The sequence below is a fragment of the Leptosomus discolor genome, chromosome 3 (genome assembly GCF_034619465.1).
Source record: "Leptosomus discolor isolate bLepDis1 chromosome 3, bLepDis1.hap2, whole genome shotgun sequence".
NCBI classification, from domain to species: domain Eukaryota; kingdom Metazoa; phylum Chordata; class Aves; order Leptosomiformes; family Leptosomidae; genus Leptosomus; species Leptosomus discolor.
The window spans coordinates 56,643,860-56,668,404 of record NC_141393.1 but is presented as its reverse complement, the minus strand read 5'-3'; the positions used below and the strand labels follow the sequence as shown (position 1 = coordinate 56,668,404).

At 41.4% G+C, this 24,545-nt stretch overlaps 1 protein-coding gene across 2 annotated transcripts; it reads right to left on the bottom strand.

Annotated features, from left to right (window-relative positions):
* Nucleotides 1-1,808: 1,808 nt before the first annotated feature.
* On the bottom strand, nucleotides 1,809-24,545 carry PODN (podocan). Of its 2 annotated transcripts, XM_086462833.1 has the most exons (11): nucleotides 24,494-24,530; nucleotides 21,856-21,920; nucleotides 21,658-21,801; nucleotides 19,860-19,953; nucleotides 18,186-18,250; nucleotides 13,820-13,929; nucleotides 11,418-11,574; nucleotides 9,299-9,414; nucleotides 6,648-7,305; nucleotides 3,824-3,972; nucleotides 1,809-1,977 (listed from the first exon to the last, which is right to left on the bottom strand). In XM_086462833.1, the coding sequence occupies exons 1-11, from the start codon at nucleotides 24,528-24,530 to the stop codon at nucleotides 1,809-1,811; spliced, it is 1,764 nt and encodes a 587-aa protein (XP_086318959.1). The 2 variants fall into 2 exon arrangements, with proteins under 2 accessions (XP_086318959.1, XP_086318958.1); XM_086462832.1 differs by having other exon boundaries at nucleotides 21,658-21,920; nucleotides 24,494-24,545.

The window sequence follows — 24,545 nt, the reverse complement described above, 5'->3', positions numbered from 1 at the left end:
CGCCTGATCAACAACAGCTTCTTTGGGGTGGAGGAAAAGAAAAGAAGCATATACATGGTTCACTTAAAATACAGTGACAAAAACAGCACTTGAAGGCATGTGCTCAAAACAGTCCCATATTGTTATTACAGATGGAAACAGTGAAGGAAGAGAAACAGAAGAAACAAAAGCCAGCTTTTGTGAGTTCCAGAGCAATCCCTTATGATCCTGGGTCTTGTATAAGATGATTTGGAAGCTTTGGAAAGGCATTCAGGGTCTCTCCCTGAATAAGGCACTGTAACACACTGTCTTCCATGAGCCTGGCCCAGTGCCATGACAGTTTCTGCGTAATTCATTGCACGTTTTGCTAAGTGTTCTCTGTATATCTATATAGATATATACACACAGACATATATGTAATTTCCATATGCTCTCCTGCAAAACATCGGAAAAACAAAATCAATCACATAATGGAATACAGAATTCAGAACATGCTAAACTTAGCACCTGCTGACATGTCACACATGCCCCAAACCAACCAGAGATGCATTGATTCGGAAGTTACATGTAGTCTAAGTCTATAGACACAAATTATTTCTTGTCTCACAAAGTTTTCATATAGCCCAGTCATGAAGTCTAATGTCTCACTTTCCAATTAGCTTCTGCCCTTTTCAAGCTCCATCATCTTTCCAGCATATCAGCACTATTCCTAGCAATTCCTTTGTCATTCTCCATGACAAAGTGTTGATTAGGAGCAAAATTAAACATTTTTTTTCAAGTCGTAGAGTTTAGATCTCCAAAAGCAGAGAGTAGTGTCTTGAACCTCACCGTCTTTGAACATAAAATGCTTCAGAAATGCATTAAGCAAATCCCTATCCTTTTTATGGAAAAATGCATATTCTTCAAACACCATTCTCCCTTCATTTTTTCTCCTACAGCTGAAAAGAAAAGAGGTTCAACTAGAGAGATTGAGTGGCTGGTCAGATTGTTTATGGAATACTGAGATCTTAATTTCAATTACAAGTCTGGAATCAAAGTCAGCATCAAACACAACCTGTAACTGGACAGAGGCCTTTCAGTGAATCTGGATGAAGCGAGCAATGAACCCTCACCAAGACTTATCAGCAGCAAAAGCACAGGCTGTTTTGAGAACTGGCTATCCTGGACCAGGCATCAATCCAGCCCAGCATACCCATCTCCAAAAATGACCTGAAGTAGATATTCTTTCCATAAGAAATATGCTAAGTATAGCATTACCTTCCCACACCAAGTGGTTGGTGATTTAAGGACTGCTTGAGATAGAGGCTGCAATCTTAATGCCATGTTTAAGAGACACCAATGGGTCTACCTTCCTTTAATTTGTCTGACTTTTTAAATCCATTTTTCAGCTCACATGGTCTTCTGCATCAGTAAGCTTCACAGTGTGTTCTTTGTTTTCCTTTTGAACTAGTTGCTAAAAAATACCATGAAATACCTTTTCATTTTTTATTACCAGAATTAGTAAATAACGACCTTCATATTTACCTAGGGTGTCTGCTGTGGCTATAAGCAGAAACCACTACAAACAGTCCACTGCCTCTGTCTGACAAAACACAGATATATACTGTTTCATTTTACAAAATAATGTATTTTCAACCCTTTTTGATTCTGCAGTTCCCAGTCATGTTTTAGTGTCAGTCTTTGAGTCTAGGGCTCAGACACCCACTTGTTATGTTTCAATCATACTTGTAAATTGGAATTATTTACACAAGAGTCTGAGAACTGGCTCCTTGATTTAACTAAACTACAGTTGATACCTCCCACATGATGTGATTGTGTGAGTTCACATATTATCTCAGTTCTTCGTCCTCTTCCTCATCTTCCAGTTCCTCTTCTGAGTCATCCTTATTCTTTGAACTGTTGCTGAATTCAAGGTTCCCTTCAATATCCAGTACCTGTAAGTGCTTTAGGTTTTGGAAGGTACTTTCCTTCAGTGCTCCAACTGCAATCTTATTAAACCTTTAAACAAACAAAAAGGCCTTCCTGTTAAAATAAACCCATTTTTATATCCAGCATAGAAATGAGGAGACTAGGACAATCTGCAGTTACTCTAACTGCCATTGACCCGGAACAGCACTCTAGGAGTACTGACTCCCTGGATGGAAATAGAAAGGGAAAGCAGGTACTGATTAGCAAGCAGGCAAATGCAGTGACTGAACAAAGCTTGCCGACAGCACTCTGTATCGTCACAAAGGACCCTGCAGGAAAATATTGGGAAACATTAAGTATCTCCCACTGGTTTCAAGTTCACTGACCAAGCTTTCAAAAAAAGTCTATTTTTCTCAGCCCCAGCCTCTCTTTCCCCTTCTGTAACTGTATTCTGCAAGGAAAAAAACAATAATATTGGAATTCCTCCCCGACAAATTCTTTCACTTGCTATTTTGCTTTCTCCTTCCCAGAAAGGAAAGGTATCTGCTCCATAGCCCACATTTCAAAGTGTAACTTGAGTTTTCAAGAGATTCTGTGTTATCCCATGATAGTTTAATTCTTCTCCCACAAAACTCGAAACACTAATTCAAAGCATCCATTTAGAAACAAAGTAAAATGTAATAATTTTTCACCTGTTATTTGAGTTTCCAAGAATATAAATAAACTAATCTGCAATTCAAGAATATCTCACATATACTGCTTGGTCTGCTAATCTCCAACACGCTTAAAATTATATTTTGTCTAATATTCCAGATGTATATTATTGTTTCACAGCACTGCAGTGATTAATAGCCTCCTATTAAGAAATACAACTTAGTTGGGTGGAGTTACCTCCTAAATATGTTAGCAAAACAGTTTTGCAAATTCCTTTTCTCTCTTTATATAGAAATATAGAATGTGGTACGCGGTTTCTGGTTTGCATCCAAGCATTCACTAAAATCTCATAAATGTGAGCAGCTGAATAGACAGACTGCTCTAATTTACACCAGACTTTATAATTTTATTTGCTTGGTATGGAACCATTCATCCAAAAAGGTATGCTTCGGAACTATTCAGAACTACAGAACAGTTTAGTTGCATACAGACAAAATAAGGCCATATTTAGTCTTGTGCAGCAGGCAGCCTAGGCTTTTTTAACACATCCGTTGGATCAGCTTAATCAAATACTCTGTAGGGGTTCATAAATTACTTCTAAGCAATATTTTCAATAATGTTCCACCAGATTAAAACTGAATATATTACTAGGCCAGATTCTTGCTTCACTTCTTGTGGTATAAATCTCTGCTTAAATCAGTTACATACCTTTTTTACATATAATGTAAACTCACAGTAATTTGTCACTTATAAAAACAAAGTCCTCATCCAACTGGCAGAGCAGGAAAAAAAACAGAAAATACTCTAAACTAAGTTACATAACTGTCACAGTTGTAACTTGTCATCTGTTTCTGACAGAACTATGAAAGGAACGCACACAACTTCAAGATTAGTCATACATGCCTCACTAGAGGGGGATTTTCTCAAAATCCAGGGCTAACAGACACAGGCGAAGCTGTAGTCCTACCAGTGGACTGTAAACTTTTAGCTCACAGATGAGTATTGGAATATGGCATAATGTTAAACATTAATTTCCAGAATTTCTAACATGTCTAATGCATTCTAATAAGCACAGAAAAGACAAACTCTTCGAACAGAAAGAGCTTATTATGTGTGTCCATGTCTTTTCTGAGCAGATGAACATAGTTTCATCATACATTACTATAAAACAAAGTTGCTTATCTAGAAAGTTAGGATTTTAAATACTTTCTAAAAAGTAAGCAATTATAAAGTGGATGAAGAAGAAAAAATCTTGTGCATTGAAGTGGAAACTTGACCTTACCTGAGGTAAATCCCCTTTATTTTGGGCGTGGATTCAAAAGCATTCTCTGAAACCGTTGTGATCTTGTTGTTCTGAAGATACAGATATTCTAGAGATTCTGGCAGGCCTGATGGGATAGAAGCCAGCTGGTTCCCAGCCATGTCTAGTGACTGCAAGGAAGAGACAATAAGGGGTCAGATAAATAACTGAATTTAAACATTAGCAGCACTCCAAAGAGAGATTTAAGTTTGGCAACAAATTAGCTTCCAAAGGCTGGCTCTATACACATATCCCTCCTTTGGAAGTTTATCCATTGTTTTTTAAATATATACACACATACACATAACTTTATAAAAATACATATATATATATACACACACTTATAAAAAACTTAGTATAGCAACAGTGCAGAAGGGAGATGTTTATGCAAAGCTTATCCAGGATTTGTTGTGTTTGAAAATCATCTGGAAATGGGCTTTATTTTTCAGATGGTACTTTGGTGAGTCTGCTTCAGAACTTCTCCCTCCTGGTGAGGTCAGGAAAATGACAAACACCATGCGTACAGTGGAAATTGCAAATTGTCAGCCATGCAGCAAGGTTCAGTTTGAGTTAATGGTGAAAAAACTGAAGTGATATCTAATATATCTATTATAGCATAAACTAACTTAATCTACCTCTAATTTGCATCAAGGTAAGTGTGACCATGACCATTCTGCTCTCTTACACTACTATTTAGTGTCATGATTTCACATGAGACGCCACGCTGTTTTGTTTAGGAGTTCCAACATTTCTTTATCTCTGTCCCCAGGCTTTAGACTATGCCTGCTTTAAGTGAATGAAAAGACTGGGTTTCAGATATGGATGAGAACTCCTTTGAAGCTGCTACTGCAAACATTTCACTAGCTAAGGTTAGTGACTAGTCAGAGTTATGCATAAAAACATCTGAAAATATTCTAACACAGAGAATGTACGAAGACATCAGGACTAAAGGCCATTAATTTTATGCAAGAAAATGGATCAATAGAAGCGTTTTGTTGTCCTGTATTGTAGCATTTTCATAGCACCAAGCTGACACACTAGTTACACATTATTCAAAGCCACAGTTCTGCAAACGATTGTCATGATTTCAGTGGTTTTATTCTCCACATAATCCCAGCCTGGCAAACAATTATGTAAATGTCTAGCTTTGCAATTGCAGATAGTCTTCAGCGATTTCCATGGAAACAGTGCAGACTGAAGCATATGCTAAGTACAGGCACAATCAGGATCTTATATGATGGCTATTTGTCAAATCCACTCCAGTGCACCAACTCATAAACCAATTGCACAGTTAAGCCCTTACCAAATAAAAAAGATACATCTATAGTATCATGGAAATAACTAACAAGTGTTCCAGAAAAAAAGCAACAGCCAAAAATGCACCGTCAGTCTAACAGAATTTTAACTGTGTGCTATTATTGTAACCTTATTTAACATGAACAGGGTTTGCTGTGAGGTGGGTACAACTTAAGGGCCAATGTTTGATTCAGCAATGTGTTGCTCTGGCTTGACACCAACTACAGAGGAGTGACAGCAGAATAAAAGTGATATGAAGTAGCTATGACTGAGGCCTTTCGAGAAGGAAAGCTTTTCATTCCTACCAACAACTAAAGCTGCCTAACAGGTCTCATGACCCATTTTTGTTTGAAAAAAACAACCCAACCCAACCCAGGTGACAGTGCCTACATTTTATTGAGCTACTGCAGTGAAATAATTCCAGCATCTGTAATTCTCAACAGTGCCTTCCTTCCAGACTACTTTTCATCTTAGATACATTTGCATGCGCGCGCACACACACACATATATGCACATCAGTGAGGCACCAAACAAATGCAAAATGTATTATTAAAGCCACGGACCAATTCTGCAGCTGATGCAAACCAACAGCTCTATAGATACTGTTGTTGCATTGCTGATTCACATTAACTGAAAAACAAGCTGTTGTTTATTCCCAGAAACAACAGAAAGGAAAAGGTTTGCATAGACAAACATTTGGATTGTCTGAAAACACACTGTGCTCCATGTCCCTTATCCCTGATCTGCTCCGAGATGTACAAACTTTGCCTGTACAGTGACCTAACCATATGCACCCTAGGTGGTTGCCATATGACATAGGTAATGCCTTTTACTACAAGAAACAGGCCATTGCCTAAAAGGAAATGCTGACAAATCATTCAGCCAGCGTAACAATTTTGAAAGGTCATTTTGCACAGCACAAATGTGATTGTTCCTCCCTGCCTTATGGTTTGCGTTTAACTTTCTCCAACAATTAAGCAAATGAGAAGACTGCTGATTGAATCCAGACCTCCTAGCTGCTATCCAGGTGCCTTAGCCAGCTGAGCTGCTAAATCCCACAGCTTGGCTTGTCTGACTATAAGCTGATGTGGGGGCTTTGAGAATTAAGAGTGGTTTTGTTTATGCATTCCTTCCTCCTGCTGTCTCTCTTCGTAGCCCATTTAAAATCTTTTGTGAGCAAGCTATTTGAAAAGCATACGTTCAGTTTTAATGACAACATCCACTAACGTTTATCTGAAAATACGGGACACCATTAGGGTTCAGAAGCTAAGATACCCTCACATTTCCCAGAATTAGCAGTACATGGTGGGCTGGTCAGCAGTGGGACGTACACACCTCTGGCACAAGAGCACATCATTTCTACTCTAGAAACAGAGGGTGTAGCACTTACAATGCAAGCCCAAAACATGAGGACCAAGCACATCTAGTAGTGGTGCCATATGAATTGGCTTAGGCAGAGAGCCGAGGACATCAGCATTACTAAAACAATTAAAGAAGGTGATGTTTCTACCTGGAGACTGCTGAGTTCTCTCCATGCTCTTGAATAAATTGAATTTACTTTCAGTTTATTGTTGCTCAAATACAGTTCCCGCAGCTTTGTCATCCCTGACAAAGTCCCTTTTGGGATGATGCTTATCTCATTCTCTTTCAGCTTCAGAATCTGCAAGTTCTTTGGAAAGCCAAAGGGCACCGTGTGGAGATTGTTTCCAGAAAGATCCAAGGACTTTAGTTGCCTCAGTTTACGGAAGGCTTCCCGATGGATCTGGGGACTTTTGAGCTTATTGTAGCTCAGGTTCAGCTCTTCAAGGAAGTAAGTGGTAGCAAAGTCATTCCTGTTAATCTCAGAAATCTGGTTATGAAGGATCATAAGTGTTTTCACTCGCCGGGGCAGCCCACTGGGAATCCTTTCCAGCATGTTGTTGTACAGGTGGACAGTGTGCAGCTTCTTTAAGCCATGGAAGGCTAATGGGTGAATACCTCGGGCTTTTAATTTGTTATTGTGGAGCAGAAGGTACTCCAGGTTCTTAATTTGAGTCAAGACATCTCTGCCAATCACCTTAATTGCATTCTTCTCCAGGTGGAGGAGGACGATGTTTCGGGGTAAACCACTTGGGATTTGTGAGAGGTTATTGCTGGACAAATCCAAATACTCAAGACTGGACAATTTCCTTGGGAGAGCAGGAAAGAAAACACTGTCCATTTAGATTCTGCAACGTGAAATGATAACCAACTTCCCCTAGGATTTTACAATCTTTGCTTTAGAATCTCTTTACCCAGCACAGCTCCCATTACTGCTCTTTTGTCTCATGATATGACTGATGGGGATAGCAAAACAGGGAGCTCCCACACTGCCATTAGGGATTAGGACTGGGTGCTGCCATTGCTCCCCAGACACACTAGCAAGAGAGCCTGATAGAGTCGACAGACATTCAAACTGACACAAGGCTGAGACCTGAGATCAGTTTTGCAGTCTGCTGTTCTCTCATTTGACACCACAGATAGCAACATATGAGCAATTTCAGTGAACAAATACCATGAGAAAGATGCCACGGGAGCACCATTAGAATACAGAATTTACCACTTGGTTTCACAGAAATGTAGCCTAAGCATGAGTATTTTCTTTCTCTCTGAAAGTGCAGATTGAAACTGAAAAGCAGGTCCGCTTTTTCGATGATGAAATATTATTCTTCTGAAAAGCAGAAATGCTAATTTAGTGTCCTAGGCTAAGGTAGTGAACTTCTCCTGACCCTTCAGCATTATGGAAGTGAGTCAGGGCTAGAGCTGCTTTGTGTAAGCTACTGAATCTGGATTCCATGGACTCAGTTGGAGCTAAAATAAATCCTCAAACCAGCCACTTACACCAACTGGATGTGGATCAATGGTATTATATGCCAGGACTGAGGAGCTCTGTATTCCCTTGTATGTCAAATCAGTTTCTCAGTTCAAATGAGACTTTTAATCTGCATGGCACTACATAACCCACTGCAGATGACTACAAAGTTTTCAGGAAATGCGAGAACTAATGCATTACAGACATTACCCGCTGTTTACTATACTGCTATTCACAGCCATCCAAGCATGCTGTGAAAGAGCAAATATACTCTTTGGATAGAGCACTTCATTGCCCTAAGTTTTAATGTTTTCCCAGCTTGGGGACATCTCAATAGCACTATGCTGTGCTTACAGACAGTAGCACAAGAACAAGAAGCAATATTCACCCCCTCTGCTGACTGTGACTGCAGCCTTAGCTATGGCCCCTGTACTCTATTCATCAAAATCTTAACAGAAATTATATGTCCAACATGACCTGGAGGCAGACACAACACAGCTATGGTAAATTACTGAGGTCTCTGGGAGTGAGAAGTGGAAAAGGAAAGCACAGTTTGATACATTTTCATGTCTGCAGATCTGAAAAGTTTACAGAATTAAGCTATGGGCAGGACAGATTATGTGATCTGGATTTTTACATAGAATAATGGCAACACTCAGTGCAAGCAGAGACACAAATGCTAACTTTTCAAAGTGCTAAGTCCCAGGCTAAATTTAGGACAGACAAAGGCTATTTCTGTTGCACCACTTTGTAGCAAAGCTTTTGCAGCCATCTGGCTATTAAGCAGCACCATTACATCCCTGCCTACTCCAGCAATCATCTGCACTGGGGTACAGCTGTGCCAGTATCTGTAGCTGCTTTCAAGTCACCTTCACAGAAACAGAGAAGTGGCTTTAGCGAAGATGAAGGTCTGGCCTTAACTTCCAGTGAACTGCCCTTGAAACTGGGAAGTCCCACGTAACCTCACTTTTGACTGGTTTGGAAGAATAGAGACCAGCTTTCAACATTGGTGGCCTTGTCCTAGAAGGCACACAGTTACCTGGTGTGATTGGCTCTGTGGCAATCAGGGAATGATGCAATCTGATGTTCAGTGTTGTGTCTTTCGTATAAAAGTATTCTGAAGCACGAATCAAACCACTCACCCAGACCTTTGCTTTTGTATGGCAGCATCTGAATCTAAGACTTTTCATATAGACTTCGCAGAGAAATGCGTAACATCATGCAGCTTTTAATAAACATATTTCTTAAATTGTACTTTGTTCAGTACAAGTACTACTGTACCAGAGGAGGTAGACATACCCAGAGGTACAAACTACAGATCTCAATCTCACCAGAAAGTTTCGTTGTCCATTCCCTCATTAGTCAAGTAGTTATTCTGTAAATACAGCTCCCGCAGACCTGTAAGTTCACTGAAGGCTCCTTTGGGAATCTTCTCTAGCTTGTTGTTCTAGAGTCACCAGAAGCACAAAGCACAATATTTGGCATGACAAAACACAGGACATTCAGGTTCTGCTTAACTAACACCAGGCCATTAAACTTCAAAAGGGCTAGACATAAGATATTTCAAGAGGCATTATAATTCTGCTTAAGAAAAATACAAATACCAGGCTGAAGTATTACAACCCGATTTCATTGACTCCCCATGGAATCTTTGGGCTAAGGAGTTAGAATTTGCCTCCGGCCCCACGGACAATTTTATTTTCTATTTGTAGTCCTTCCACCGATGTGCAAATGTATAATGTAATCTAGGCAACTACCTCTAGAGTTTGCTCAAAATTTCTAGATTTTGTGAGACAGATTTCACCATGAAGAAGAATTAGGTTGGAAGCTGGGAACCAGTCATCCTTCCAGCACTAATGGCATTCCAAAAGGTACAGTTCCTGCAACATAGATTCCAAAACACCTACTCCTACTGCCTTAGTGTGGCTTTGGAGTAGCCAGCAGGCAGACACGAACAAAATATAAAACTAAATTCCACTCAGAAATTCCATACAGGAACTGTAGGAATTATAAAAGGTTACACAAAACACTAGGAATTTTAAAAGGATATATAAAACACTGACACTGAATTTGTTAAACTTCCCACAATCCACTAATACACAATAATGTGACGGACAGAATGGACTAGATCCACGTCAACTAATATCAAGTGGACACCATCACAGAGACAGATTTTGGCTGAGTGTCTCAATGAATAGTGAAAGATGAAAAAAAAGATCTGTCAAATCTAAAGTACACCTTTTGGACACTTGTTCCACTACTGGCTGTCTCTCATTTCTCATTGTCCTGTTTTTTTCCCCAATCAAAATATCAAGATAAATGTTACTACAGACAGGCAGTGCACTTGGAAACAAAATGCTCATTTCTCTCTTCAGCTCCTCCGCCCTCAACACAACTGGTGACAGCAGGGAAGGATAACAGTTCAAAGTGTAGTCCTCAAAGTCTGAGACCCCTTTGGGAGACAATGATTACCTATAAAAGGCAACAAAATGCAGGGGACTAGCAGCTTCACACTTTGCAGAGAAATTCCAGCAATTTAAAGGATCAGACTGTTTGTCTTTACTTTTCTTCAAGCTGGAGAAGCCTGTTTTCTCAAAGACTTTAATGGGAATTAGTGGTGAAACCTTCAAGGGAAAAGAAAGCTGGGAGGCAACACACAACTGCCTAAGTCCAGGGGCTGATAACAGACTCCAGCCTACACATGGCCAAGGAGCTGTCAACACTAGGAGCAAGCGGAACCAGGACTCCCCATTGCTGCAGCTCTCCCATTGTTAACAAGGCTGGGATCTCTAGCACAGACGTGATGAAGTGTTTTTATCGAAATCAGATGACATGGAATTAAAAATGCTGGAGACTAGTTAATACCACAACTTCTGCTATTGCACTATTGCTGGAGAAGTTGTAGCAGTAAAGAATCACTGATCCAAACTTTCCCTGTGTTGTCTGAATTGCCAGTTCAGTAGCAAACAAATATCACTGATGCTAGGAAACAGTAGCCTACGTGAAATGAGTTAGTGAGCAAAGCCAGTACATAGTGGGTAAGCAGCTGTCAGGAAAAACAGCCTCGTCAGAGGCAAACTTGACAGAGAGGCCAGTCACTGGATGGTCACAGAAAATGATCAACCTTCTTGTACTAATACGTATTAATATCACTATATGCAGGAAGAGACCAACAATGCTACCACAGAGGCATTTGCAATACATTACCCCGAAAACACAGAGAAGCATTTTTGTCCCCTGTGAGTATTTCGGTGTTTTGCAAAAACACACTGTTACGAACAAAAAAGTAAGGACATGGGAGACAGCTACCGCTGAGGATATAGCAGACTTACAGTGGGCCTGGGAATGTTTCCAAGTGCACTGAAATGGCTTGGCTGTGTGATTTGAATCCCATACACACACAGTACTTTGTCACAATCACAAAGGAATACAAAACTTTGTTGTTGTTACCTTTAAGTGTAATTTATACAGTGCTGGAGGGAGATTTTTTGGAACATACTTCAAGAAATTGCTGGACATGATGAGTACCTCCACATTATCAGAGCCATTGAACATATTATCAGGTAACCCAGCATCTGAAAGTTTGTTGTTATGAAGATATACAGATCTGTTGGAAGGAGAAAAAAAAGATGAAGTTAAATAGTGAGATCTGGGTTTTTTTGTTTACCAAAAGAAAGCTGTTTAAAAATTGTATTTCAATCTTTTCTTCCTTCCTTGAGATAATTAGATTTGTTTTTAAAATGTGCCCTTTAATTTAGCAAGGGATAGAGATGCAAAACCAAACGGTTGTTCCAAATACTCTGTGAAACTCAGGTCTATTCAAAATCCAAACCTGCATGTGAATACAGATTCCACAAGCAGCCTTATCTTCTTAACAAGAAACTGAGTGCAAGTCTGGGATTGTGCAATGCTTTGAAACAAAGAATGTCGGCGTGGTGGCCTCACTCTAATTAATAGACACATCTCCAGTTTTAACTTCTATTTGGAATCAAATCTGGGCTTCTTGGGCTTGCAAAATCAAGCTTGTAGATCTCTTAGAAAAGGGCCCCCTCTCACCCCTCCATTCTTTCTGCTCCCACAAAGCCTGGAAATACCCCAGGAAACAGTTTCTCTCCTACTCCTAGAACTCGGAAAGGCATAGGGTACTGACAGAAAGACAGCAGATTTACTTAATGTGGAAGAACTTTGGTTTTTTAATGAACATTTGGGATTGAGAGAAAGCGAGTTTCTTATTTTCGCTTTGCCCTTCTTACTTTTATCCTTTAATATTCACAGAAGAGTTTCTCCAATAAGATTTAAAAAAATGGATTCATTCTTTCTCACACAAGTTTTAATTCTCTATAAAACAATGGATCCCTATGAAAGTTATTCCTGCTTTTCAGTGGTTTAACTGCTAAATGAATTAATTTGACTTGTTTTTAACAAAAGAAATTACAGGATTTTACTGACTTTGATCACATCTTCCTTTCCTGTTTTACCCCAAGATGCAGCAGGCAGCTAAAATTGGAGAGACAGGTTAAAACCGCAAAAGAGCACAGTGTCAAAGTGTGCTTTTTTTAACTTGTGCTTGGATTCTCTACCAGTTGCAGAGAACTTGGCAACATCTTTCTGGAAGGAAGGAAAGGCTCAGTATGGAAACACAATCGTGTGACCACACACTCCAGGGAGCTCAGAGCCACACTGAAAATATTGTTCACCCTGCATGGTCAGCTGTACTTTTAACTCATAAATATTTGCCTTTCTGAAAAACTTGCTTTCCAAATAATCAGTCTGAGACCATGAACTCTGCTGGGGGCAAATAAACCAGCTGAAACAACTGTGTTGGGATTTTATATTCACAATCTTGGAAATCAATGAGTTACTATCCTGATTAAAATTAGTGTTGGTATAGGAGAGTGTGAAAATCACTTCAGAAGAGTGCAAGAATTTTAATATGAAATCAAAACACAGCAGCTTCTGCAACTCAGATTACGGAAGAACACATGTATAAAACTAGCTTCTTCCACCATGAGATATTGCCAGAACTCAGTGAGTGACTCAGCCTTTTCAGCTACCAAGAGCCTATGAGACTAAAGACCTAGTAAGTACAGAGCAGCTTCAGCTCTCAACGAATTCAGTGGGAATGGAGAGTCCTTCAGTTCATCATCACGGGCTCTATGAGCTCAACTGGGTCAGCTATTATTAACTGCTTCCGAAGTTGGATGTGTAAATTGCTACCAACAGTTTGAGATGACTTGGCAGGATTTAGATGCTGCAGTGTCCACACAGAGTACTCAAAATGCCTCTGGAAAAGACCCTGTCTCACGGGAGGTGGTCTATGTGCATCTGAATTTGAGATGGCCCAATGTGCTGCACAAAATCCAGCTCAGAATATCACTACCCGAAACTAGCAGACAGACCTTTGAAACCAGACCTGAGGGTATGAACCACTTCTGGAGGTGCTAAAGTGCTTAGCTTTAATATAGTTGAGCTACACTCAACTGCACTGAGTACTGTACTCTCAACCTGATTCTATTTTTTTAAATGAATGGACTATAATAAAACTAAGGATTTGTAAATTAATCTCCATTTTGAGAAATCAAAGCTGTACCTTTCAACTCATAATTAATACACAAATAAAATGGCAACAATTTAATTTTTATTTATACAAAAGTGTCTGGCAGCTAGTAAAAGCCCTTGGAATGTGTTTGTCTGAAAGATTATTTGACCTTTCATGCTGAGAACAAGTCAACTTCTTTCCAAAAACCAGAAGTAGGCAATAACATTGTTTAGCCAGATAGTTTCTCATCACCCACCCACTGCATCGAAGCAGTGGCAGAACACTATCATTGTTGTACTTCCCAATCCCTTACCTCAAGTTTGGTTTCTGTCCAAATGTGAGCCCATATATCTTAGTGAGATAATTGGCTGCAAAATCTGCACTGATCAAGGTATTCGGTAAAAATTTCGGAGCCACTGTTAGCTGTAAAAGAAATATACAGGGGAATTCCAATTATATGCAACAAATGTTTTAACCAGGTATTATACCAGCAACAAAACACTTGCACATTTATTTTCTCTAAACAGGCAAAAATAAATTAAACTCAATGCAGATTTCATGAGCAAAACCAAATTGTCCTCACTCACTAATCTCTCCAGGAAGGAGACAGACTTTCGCGCCAAGATATGTGAATGTTTGTTTTGGTTGGAAAAGTCCCATCTCTTTTTGGTGGAAGAAATCAAGAAATTGTTATCCAGAGAGCAAACACTTTGCTTGTTATTGTTCCTAATTCCTCAGTCTGCTGGGCCAAAAAAATCCAACCCATCTCAGAGTGGCCTACTATTTACTCTCTTATGAAAGTATATTGCGGGGGGAAGCATCACTTCATATGTCTGTTCCAACATGGCATCCATTTACGATGATCTTTTCAAGAGAGGATCCAGGTTCCCAAAGCACAGGGATGCTTCTGAGCCAAATGACGGAATATCAAATGGGACTTCAAAGCAAGGACCTACCATACAGTGATACCTTGTTCATTAAACAAGTGATGTATCAGAAACAAAATACAGAAAGGTGCCTCCAAAACTTTATAGTTGACGAGAGGTATAGGATTTGTTGCGTTTGCCCTTGGTCTATTGCTATTCTTATCAGTGACGTTAAAAGATAAAGCTAGGAACATCTATCTGCATCTGAACAAAAATTGGTGGAGTGAAAACAAATGGTCAAAAAAGCTCAGTTTTACAGAGCATCCAGATAATACAATAGCTAGGTTCACTGAGTGGCTGCAAAGCAAAGTCATTCACCTAGAAACCAAGAATACAGGTTACAATACATGCTGGAGGACAGTTTTCTGGGAAGCATAAACCCAAAAGATTTATGCATCAAGATTAAGCCCTTGGGAAACAAATTATTAACACAATGCTGTAATAGCTATGATCCTTGAGTACATAAGCAGAAGACTACTGAAATGCAGCAGGCAGGTGCAATCACCATAGCTACAGATGTTAACTACAGTACTAATGAGACCACTCTCACAATATTTTATGTACACTCTGAAGGGCTCTGGAGAGAACATATTTTCTAGGGAGATACTGAATTCTTTGTCATCCAAAGCTTTGAGATCAGGATGGGAAACTCTGGGCAATGGAAGAGGTCTGCCTTCTAGCTTGAAATTCTTTGAATCTGTAAAGCTTCTTCCTCACAGCACTGTCGCATGAAACAGAACTTAGTTGTTACAGCCAGCAAGGCACAGCAAGACTCACACAATGAGAAAACATATTTTTCAAATTTTTACTACCGTAAAGCTGCAATTGGTTATTAATAATAGCATAACACCAAAAATATTTAAAAGATGAACAATGTGTGAGAGAACAGATACCTTATCGGAGAATTGCCTAACCAAAGCCTTAAACTATATATTTACCTAAAGGGCAGCTAGATCCCTCTCTACTAGTCTGTCCAGTGTGCACTGATGGACTATATTCATGAACTTGCAGTTTACTGGACTCATAATACAGTCCCGTTCTTTAAAAGATGAAAGTAGATTATTACCTGTTTTCATTTTCACCTGTGCCAAAACCTCCATCCTTAAGCTGTCTTAAATGTTTTATGGTCACAAACACAAAAAACAATCTTTCCCACAAATCACGCTCCTATCAGTATTCCCAGATAGCACATAAGCAGTAGAAACAGGCATTCTATGTATTACTACAGTTGCTCCAGTACTGCTCTTGGTTTTACTGGTAATCTCTCACCTCCTGACCTGAGAGATATGATATCAGGGAAGTGGACAAAGGCACTCATCTCTGACTAGGAAGGTCTGACAGTGCCTCAGAAAACAGTAAGTCTCTACTGTGACATAATATTAAGATTAAGAATTCAGACACAGGAAGCAGACTTAATCACTTTCATACATGGTGGCACATGAAAGCTTTTCTCCTGAAACATGGTCTATTAGATCATAACTTTTATACAAAGCAAAGGGCACGGCTCAGGTATGTGAAATGAGAGACATCAGAACCACAAGAAAGAGGAAAGGGAAAGACAAAGAGAAGTTTCATCCAAAAAGAGTTTTCACTTGCTCAGGACTTTGCTTCAGCATTTCAGCACTTAGTCATGAGACTAACTGATCTTCACTGGTTGACTGCCTGAAGGATTCATGCTGGATGGTTGTAACTGTTAGCAAAAATAAAGTTGATCGAGTAGCTTTGTCTAGTATAGTGACTAATGAGCTGCAATCTGCATTTCTCCAGCTGCCATCTTCTCACAGCTTTACTGCTGGACCTTCCTTTCCATATGGCAGACAGTGTTTCTCCACTGTTAACTAAGGAGTTAACCACAAACTCAGAAGGATTATACAAAAGTTATTACCAGTTTTGGAATAAGTTTTCTTGCTTATAACAAGCTTTGATATAAACAGAAGTATTGGATCCAGGTGAACCCCATATCACCTTGGGGATACGGGGAAATGTAAAACCTTCTGTCAACAAAATCACCGGCTTTTAGTAAATAATAATCTTAGCTCAGGACCTGGTCTAGTGTTTGGTGGAAGAGATTTCTGTGATTAACAAGGCTCACTGTGGATCCTATGTAATAGATAGGAATTATGAGAGTGGGGTGAAAAATTAAAAAGGAAACTATAGCATCCATTCTCTACTTGAAGTACTTTTTACTCATAAGCCACCGAAGACTTTGTCTGTTGTGATGTTTCTTCTCTCTGACCAACTGTGCTAGTTTAAGGAAAGGTCATTTAGGTACATCTGATGGGATCACAACTGAAGACAAAGCAGCATTAAGATAATCCATAAAACAAGGAGCAAACTACCAGCAAATCCCTGCTCTCCTCCAGAAGCCACAGTTACTTGATCTGCAGTGTTTCCTGCTGCAGAGTGGACGCAGTCTGAAGCAAATCTGGTTTGTCCTGGCTTGTGATTTATAAAGAAATGTGTTATTTTTGTGGGTCTACAACTTCTCACTATAACTAGTTCTGACATTCGCTGATGTTTGCATTTTCTTTTGGGATCCTTTTCTCCCTGCAGTAAAGCCAGAAAAACCAAACACTTTGTTTTGTGACACAGGGAAAATTGGAGTGCAAAGTTCTGGAATATTAGTCACAGTCTGGCTTGTTCCTTTTTATGGAGGTATTAACTGCCAAGATTGTTATATGGAAATGGTGCTTGAAAGGGAGAAAAGAACACAATGTTACTGTACTAAGGAATGGGTTATATTCTTAATCACTCCATACAGAAATCTATGGAGTGATTCTGGATGTCTTGGCCTGACTGAAACCTGAATGTGGCCACATGCATATAAACAAAAAATCAACAGGTCACAGATTTTAAGAGGAGAATAAAATACATATACAGATGTATAGAGAGAGAGAGATGGAGAGATAGAAGGGCAGGCTTTTTTTAGGCAAAACAAGCTCTGACTGATGTTTTAACTTATATTTTTCTGTGGCATCCCAGTTTCTTCTGTAGCAAATATTTGTGGACAATCACTGGGAATAAAGAAAGCCATAATGGGAACCACCCAGACATAAGGGTATGTGAGAAGTTATTTCATTTCCTAGCCCTGGCAGGAAAGATGTGCTTCTGTCATAACACCCAACTTGGGTCATTAATAGGAAAGCACCTAGGATCTTCCCCATTAATAAAGAAATTCAGCTCCTATCACTGCAGCTGAAAGAATAAAATCATAACTTACACAATTTCACTGTGTGTGGGTATCCCCTCCCCCCGCCATCAAACCTAATAAGAATGGGAGTCAGGAAAAACTGGACAGCTTTTTACAGATCTTGATGGCTCAAACACAAGTATTAGGATGTGTGTGTTCACAGATTTTTCAACCAGCCTCATCTGATGAGACATGCAGCATTTCATTACCCCACTGCTTATTTGCACACAGGCAGCTACCAAATCTGCATGCAGTTGATCCAAAGCCTACAGAAGACAGTGGTAATTTATAAATTCAGGGGCTCCCTGTATCTCCCTACACACACAAGGGAAACCTTTCACCAGTTGCACCACTAAGTAAGTGTTCAAAATATACCAGCATGTGTATCCTCTAATTTTTTGGTATATTGATTGATTGCCTTGACCTCAGACAAACCTGCACAAAATTACTTCAGCACAATTTTACTTATGTAGGATATATATTTTAAAATAATTGAAGACTTATTTGCTTAACTTTCAGAACCCAACTAAAAAAGAACTCTGAAAGCCTTGTGAGTTTCTTACCTTATTGTTTGCCAGGTATAGGTAATTCAAGTTCTCCAGATGCTCAAATGCTTCCTCTGGCAACCCTTAAAAACAGGAATAACTAATCAGTGACAACAGCACCTTATTGCCTCTTGAGTGAAAATACCAGAGAGTAGCTTTATCTCTCAGACAGTATTTTTAATGTGAGATTTAAATATTTTTTCATTGCCACTGAAACAATCTTACTCAGACCTACTGTTGTCTTTGGTTTGGTTTTTTTTAAACTAAAAAAACCAAAACCATAGACTGTTAAGAGCAATGGAAGACCATTAAAAATCCTAAGCATGCAAGGCTTGTGACCAATCCCACTGGCAAGGGTCAGGTACAGAGCAGTGTAGACTTGCTGCAGCTGATTATCGGTGCTGGCAACAACTATGCTATCCGAGAAGTTTCTTTTGTCATTTGCTTACGAATCTGCAAAATCATTTTTCTTGGAAGGATATAATCTGAGGTTGTTTAATGATCGGGTCAATCTGATCTATGACCATGATGTTGCCAAAATAACACCAGTTTCTGCATGTTACGACCCTTTTCTTGTTCTGCTCCCTCACAATCCAGATAGCCACGCAGTAACCAGCTCAGAGAGCTGATCCAACTCGGAGCTTACCCTCCCCCCAATAATTATTAATTTTCAGCTGAATCAATCCACATCCAGCTGATCACACAAGCACAATTGCTGTCACAACGGAAAGGCTGCAAATAACATTTTCACCTGGCACTTAGATAACCGTAAGTCAAAGGTGAAGCTATTTCCCATGTCAAAACATATTGGAAACTCAGGGCTGCACTGAAGCTTGTGAAAGAAACATCAAGCCCCAAAGGCAGTATCGTCAAAGTCTGAATCTATCAAGCACAGCCTTCCTTGTGCTGTGGAAGAGTGCCATGTTTTGGGTCCTGTGCATAGTATGTCCACATTCTCAGTAAAGGTTGTTCTCTATCATTGGAATAAGGACAGCAACAGCATTCAGAGCAACTGGGTGACACACAAGTTAACAACAATTCTCTCTCTCGTATTGCATATCCTTCTCTCTTACTATTTACTTCAATTCCTCAGTTTCTTTTGCTTTCCTTACTAACCCCCTGTCAAGTTTCTCTAATAAGCATATGACTTAGCAAGCAAAGCCTGCCTACAAATATCAAAAAGGTTTTAGAAGAAGGGTAGAAGTTGCCTTATTTGCAATATATATTATTTGTATTTATACAAACCGGACAAGGACAGAACTGGACTAAACTGCACTAACTAACTGACTAGATTGAACTGACCAAGTGGATTAAGAAACAAGGTCAGTCAGAAGGAAATCATTCAGCATGCAGACATTTCTCATTCTCAAGTGCATTGCATTGATGTGCCTGTGGGACCAGAGGGAGTTTCCTGGATGAGAAGATCTCACGCCACAGCACACAGAGCTGCTGCCAGGTCTCCTCCACTGGTTCAGTAAGGCTGCATTCTTATACACTGAGTATTATGTTTCAGATGATAAAGTGCCTCCATGATCTGTGTGGTGGCCAAAGGAGTGAGGCTTATAACTAACCACTCCAACCAAGTCAATCCATCACTCTGTGGCTTTCCTTATCAGCTGTCACTGGCCTCGTTGCAAAAGCTGCTGGTGTGGAGGCACAGGCTCTGTCCACTTCACGGCTCTGCTGGCTTACCTTTTGAAGTTAGCCTGTTGTTTTGCAAATTGAGAGTTTCCAGTCTGTAAAGACGAGCAAGCTCTTCTGGAAAGATTTCTTCTATTTGATTATTCTAAGAAAGTGGAGAGTATTAATCATCAGCAAAGTAACCCAAGAAGGATCCAAATAAACCCAGACTGTGAACTCCAATAAAATTTGGAAACGAACCTACCACATCAAATCATTGTCAAGACTTCTCTCCGTCATGAGCCAAACTCAGATCTCAAAACTAAGACACCCAAACCCAGAAGCATCTGAAGGCCTGAACCAAGCCTTGCAGCTTGTGCTCATCTCCAGAAATATCCAGCTTATGCACTGGTAGCACACAAAGAGGGCAATTATGCCTGGCAAGGCCTACAATCCATCTGCCACAGCCAAACCTCGTAGCTGCAGCAAAGCATTTGTTACAAGGTTGGCACTGTGGATTTCTAAGTTCATTGCTTCGGTTATTTATGTGTTGTTTTAAAAACAACTTGTCATGGGCAGGGAGAGTCAAACTGGACTTGCCTTCTCTGGTTCTACTGTCAGGGGTGACTGCCATCAGATGTTTATTAACATGCTGACTCACATTTTGACCATAAATGAGTTATTCTACTGTTTTAGCACCTAGGGGACCAGTCAAGGACCCACTGTGCTGACGCCAGGCCAATGCACAGAAAGAAACACCTGCTGCTCCAAAGAGCTTCTTTGCTTTTGGCAGTAGAGACAGGAGCCATGGCTAGCACATGAGCTAGATCTGCTGAGGAAGGTGACAGCTTACATTACAGTTTTTCTGACTTTACATTACAGTTTTTCTAACTGCGCTAGGATGGAAAGCTCTGAACAAAATCTGCATTTCATCCATTGAACAGAATTGGCAAATAAGAGCAATAAACAAAAAGCAGTTGGTTAAGGGCCAAAGAGGCATTGAAAAGCCTGGAACTACTGCCACTGCTCAGAGGAGGAACAGCCATGGGGCTGCCATGCTCCGTCCCTGTCCACGCCCCTGGGTGCCAGAGCACAGGCAGCCAAAGGATGTCTGCCCAAATGGTGATCATCGGGATCAACTAACTAACAGCAGAACATGGAAACCTACTGACAGTCTAGGAGAGATGACTACTTCTACCTGAAATTTTAATCTCATATCCTTACATGCCCTTATCCTGACAAGACATGACGTCTCTGCAGCAGAACCATTTGCTGCAGGCATGACGTTAAGTCTCCCGGCCGCAGGCAGCCCAGTAAGACCAGCACCAGCTGTCTGGATGTCACAGGCAATACCGCCACGGTGGGGGATGGCTTCAGCCATGTTATGCCTGCTCCTTGCCGAGTCTGTGTGCTGCAGGGAGGGACGGGACACTGTGGGACACTGGCCGGGCCTGTGTCTGGACTGGTGCACTGTGTTTGCAACACTAATTAACATGTAGCGCTGTCAGAAAAAATTCTCATTAAGGAATGGGCCCATCCTTTTTAAAGACACCTCAAAAAGAAAGGCCTTTATGAGGAACAGTAATTATTAGTTCGGACAAAAATTCTCCTCTTGGAGCTGGGAGAGATAAGGAGAAAAACTTCCCATCTTTTTTCCTCCCTGGCTCTATGGGGAGAGAATTAACGCCGACCACCAGGCGCGTTTGTCGAGCGCAGGTGCTGGGCCTGCTGCACCTCCTGCTTCCGACGCGAAGCCGAGGAGCCGCTGAAGGCAGCGGGAAGGCGCCCGGATCAGGCGAAGGCCAGACAGGGGCCTGCGCGGCCCGGGGAGACCCCGGAGGCGCCTGCGGGCGGGCTCCAGCTGCCTTACCTGCAGGGAGAGGTGGTTGGTCAGCTCCGGCAGCAGGAGCGGGAACTCCTTCAGGTCGATGCCGCCGCAGTCCACGACGCCCTCCTGGGTGCAGCCGCAGTCGCGGGGGCAGGCGGGGGTCGGGCCGGACAGCGGCCGCCGCCTCTCGGGGCTGCCCTCGGGGAAGTCGTTGGCGGCGGGCGGCGGCAGGCGGGCGGCGGCGCCGCAGCCCAGCGCCAGGAGCCCCAGCGCCAGCAGCGCCCGGCCGCCGGCGGGCATCGCCCCTGAAAGCCGAGAGCACGGCGCGGGGTCAGGCCCCGGCGGGAGAGGGCGGCAGCGCCCGGGCCCGGCCGAGTCCTCTGCACCTCTCGCCCGGGGGCCCGAGGCGCCAGCCCCGCCGCCACTCTTCGACCCCGCTTTCCCTGGGTGCTTTCACGTCCTCTCAAGGCGCTGCGGGGACAGGGGTGAGACCGAGCAGCGCTGCCCGGCCCCGGGCCGCCAGCCTAGCGCTGCCCCGTCGGCCTGACCCGCCAGCAGGTCCCCGGCTACAGCCGGCCCCCGGCTACAGCCGGCGACCTTGCAGAATCCCCCGCACCGCTCCCGACTCCTCCGGTTATTTATTGCTTTTTTCGTATTGACAAACGCCAGATGATCCCAGAGATTTATAAAGGAGGTTATGCAATGTTACTTCTATGTAGCTGTTGGTCACACTGTTCCTCAGAGTTGTGCACGGGGAAGAAACTCTTCTCAAAAATGTAAACAAGGTATGCTGGGCAGGAGTGACTCACACTATCAGGATGCCTCTCAGAGGGGCTGCTTCATCTGCATCGAAAAATAGCAAAAGCTCGTGGCTATTGAAAACAAAATGGGCTTCCTATTGTTTTTGGACAGTGCTGATCTGAACCTTAGAGGCCTGGCTAATGTTCAGCTTTTATCTTTCTGGCAGCAGGTTAAAATAATTCAAACAGGAGTTGAATATCTACTGGACCGGCCAACTGGCTCTAATCCAGCCCCCTCGGTCTCATTTGTTGCCCTTATCAGATTTCATACGTAATGATTTGCAATAAGGGCTGGTAAAGGCTTGTCTTTTATCCTTTCATCTATTCTTCGCAGAAGTATTCAACAGTGGTAAGAAATTCTTACTTGGGCTGATCTTTTAAGGTGAAAGAGCACAATAGATTCATGAGCTTAATATGAAATAAGTACTCTGTTCACATCTGCCAGCCCAGGGACCTTCTTTACGTCGGAAACAAGAACCTCCCAGAGCCAGACTGGCTGCCGTCAGAACTGGCACATCACCGTTTATGTCCAAAGAGCTTTGCTGCTCTGTACCAGCTGAAACTCCCTCTGGGGCTCTCATAGATTTTGGGTGCTTGGTAAGCATTGGAGAGATCCTGCTCCCAGTCACAGTCATGAAAACCTTAAATAATTTCTTTAAACACTGACTTATACTTGAAGAGGGACTATAGGACAGAGCATCCCAAGACATGGATGGTTTTGCTCTGGTCCTGGTCTTTGCCACCAACATGCTGGGTGATTTTAAGCATTTATCATTGTTTATTTGATCCTTCTTCCCCTTGCTGCACTATTCCACAGCTTCTGTATCTGTAAAAGCTGAATATAATGAAATTAATCTCCTTTATAAAACATTCCAGAGTTCAGATTGTGTTCCCTATATGGCAGCTAGACATTAATATCAATGAGATCAAAACTGGCCATATGAGTATGACAGCAGTGCATTAGTAAAATCCTTAGTATTTGGTGACAATGTCAGAAAATATTTCAGAAATCTTACAGAAAATAATCTCAGAAAGTATGATATACCAGATCTCTAACAAAGTATTTTTCCTATGTATCAGCTTACCCTTATACTTACAAAAAAACTATAGAAAAACCCACCTTTTTTATGCAGGTCCTAACCAGCCCTGCTGTAACAATACCAACACTGTTCCCTTAGCACACAGTTATGTCATGGTTGGTATTGGGCTCTAGAGATTTGCAGTATGCTGACTTTTACACATATATAGCTGAAAAGATGTTAAAAAATTAACATGAAATATTGTATCTATTGTACACCAACATTTCTGAGGCAATCTGACCCCGCTGTCATCCATGTGCATGCTTCTGCTACAATGCCTTTGAAGTGAATGCTGCTCTGGTGCCACAGGGAGACACTTTGGATATAGAAACATCTGCTTGCATCTGGAATGCAGGCAGTAAAACCAGGCATGATTTTGATTTTCTTTTAGCTCAAAGAAAGTCTGAAGTAACTCATTTTAACTTGTTCCCATGGGCCTGATCCAAGCCTTATTAAGAAACCTTACTAAAAGTAAGGGCTCAAAACCCACTAGAAAGAGTCAGTCTCCTTCCCTTGCTGTCAGGGGGCTTTGGATCACGTCCTTCCACCCAAAAACTGAAGTTACACTGAAATCAGCTCGAGGGTTTCTGTGGTTGCATCTTTCTGAGTCCAGACAGAACCACTACTGGTTTCTGCACTTTGCTGCCACACAGCACCAGAGGCAGAGTGCTACAAAAGTGCTACAAAAGGCACAGTCTCAAGAAGTAAGCTGAAGTTTCAGGAGTTACTGCATGCTTCTTAGCTATTACAGTTACCACAAGAAACAACAGAATCATGTTTGAAGTATTTCACCTCTGTATCTGTTATTCTCCACACACATTCTCACAGGACACGCACACACACAGATGGAAACACATCCTCTCCCTCAATACCAACAGGTTAACTGAGTTTGTTACTTACACTGAGTATCTTTTCTAAAAGCTGCAGCTGAAAGGCAGGCTGCTGGGCGTTGTCTGACAATTCAGCTTTAAAAAAAAAATAAAGTGCTGAAAAACTCACCTTTGCTGTCAGAAATCAGCTGAATGGAGAAGAACATTTCTCGTGCCCCCAC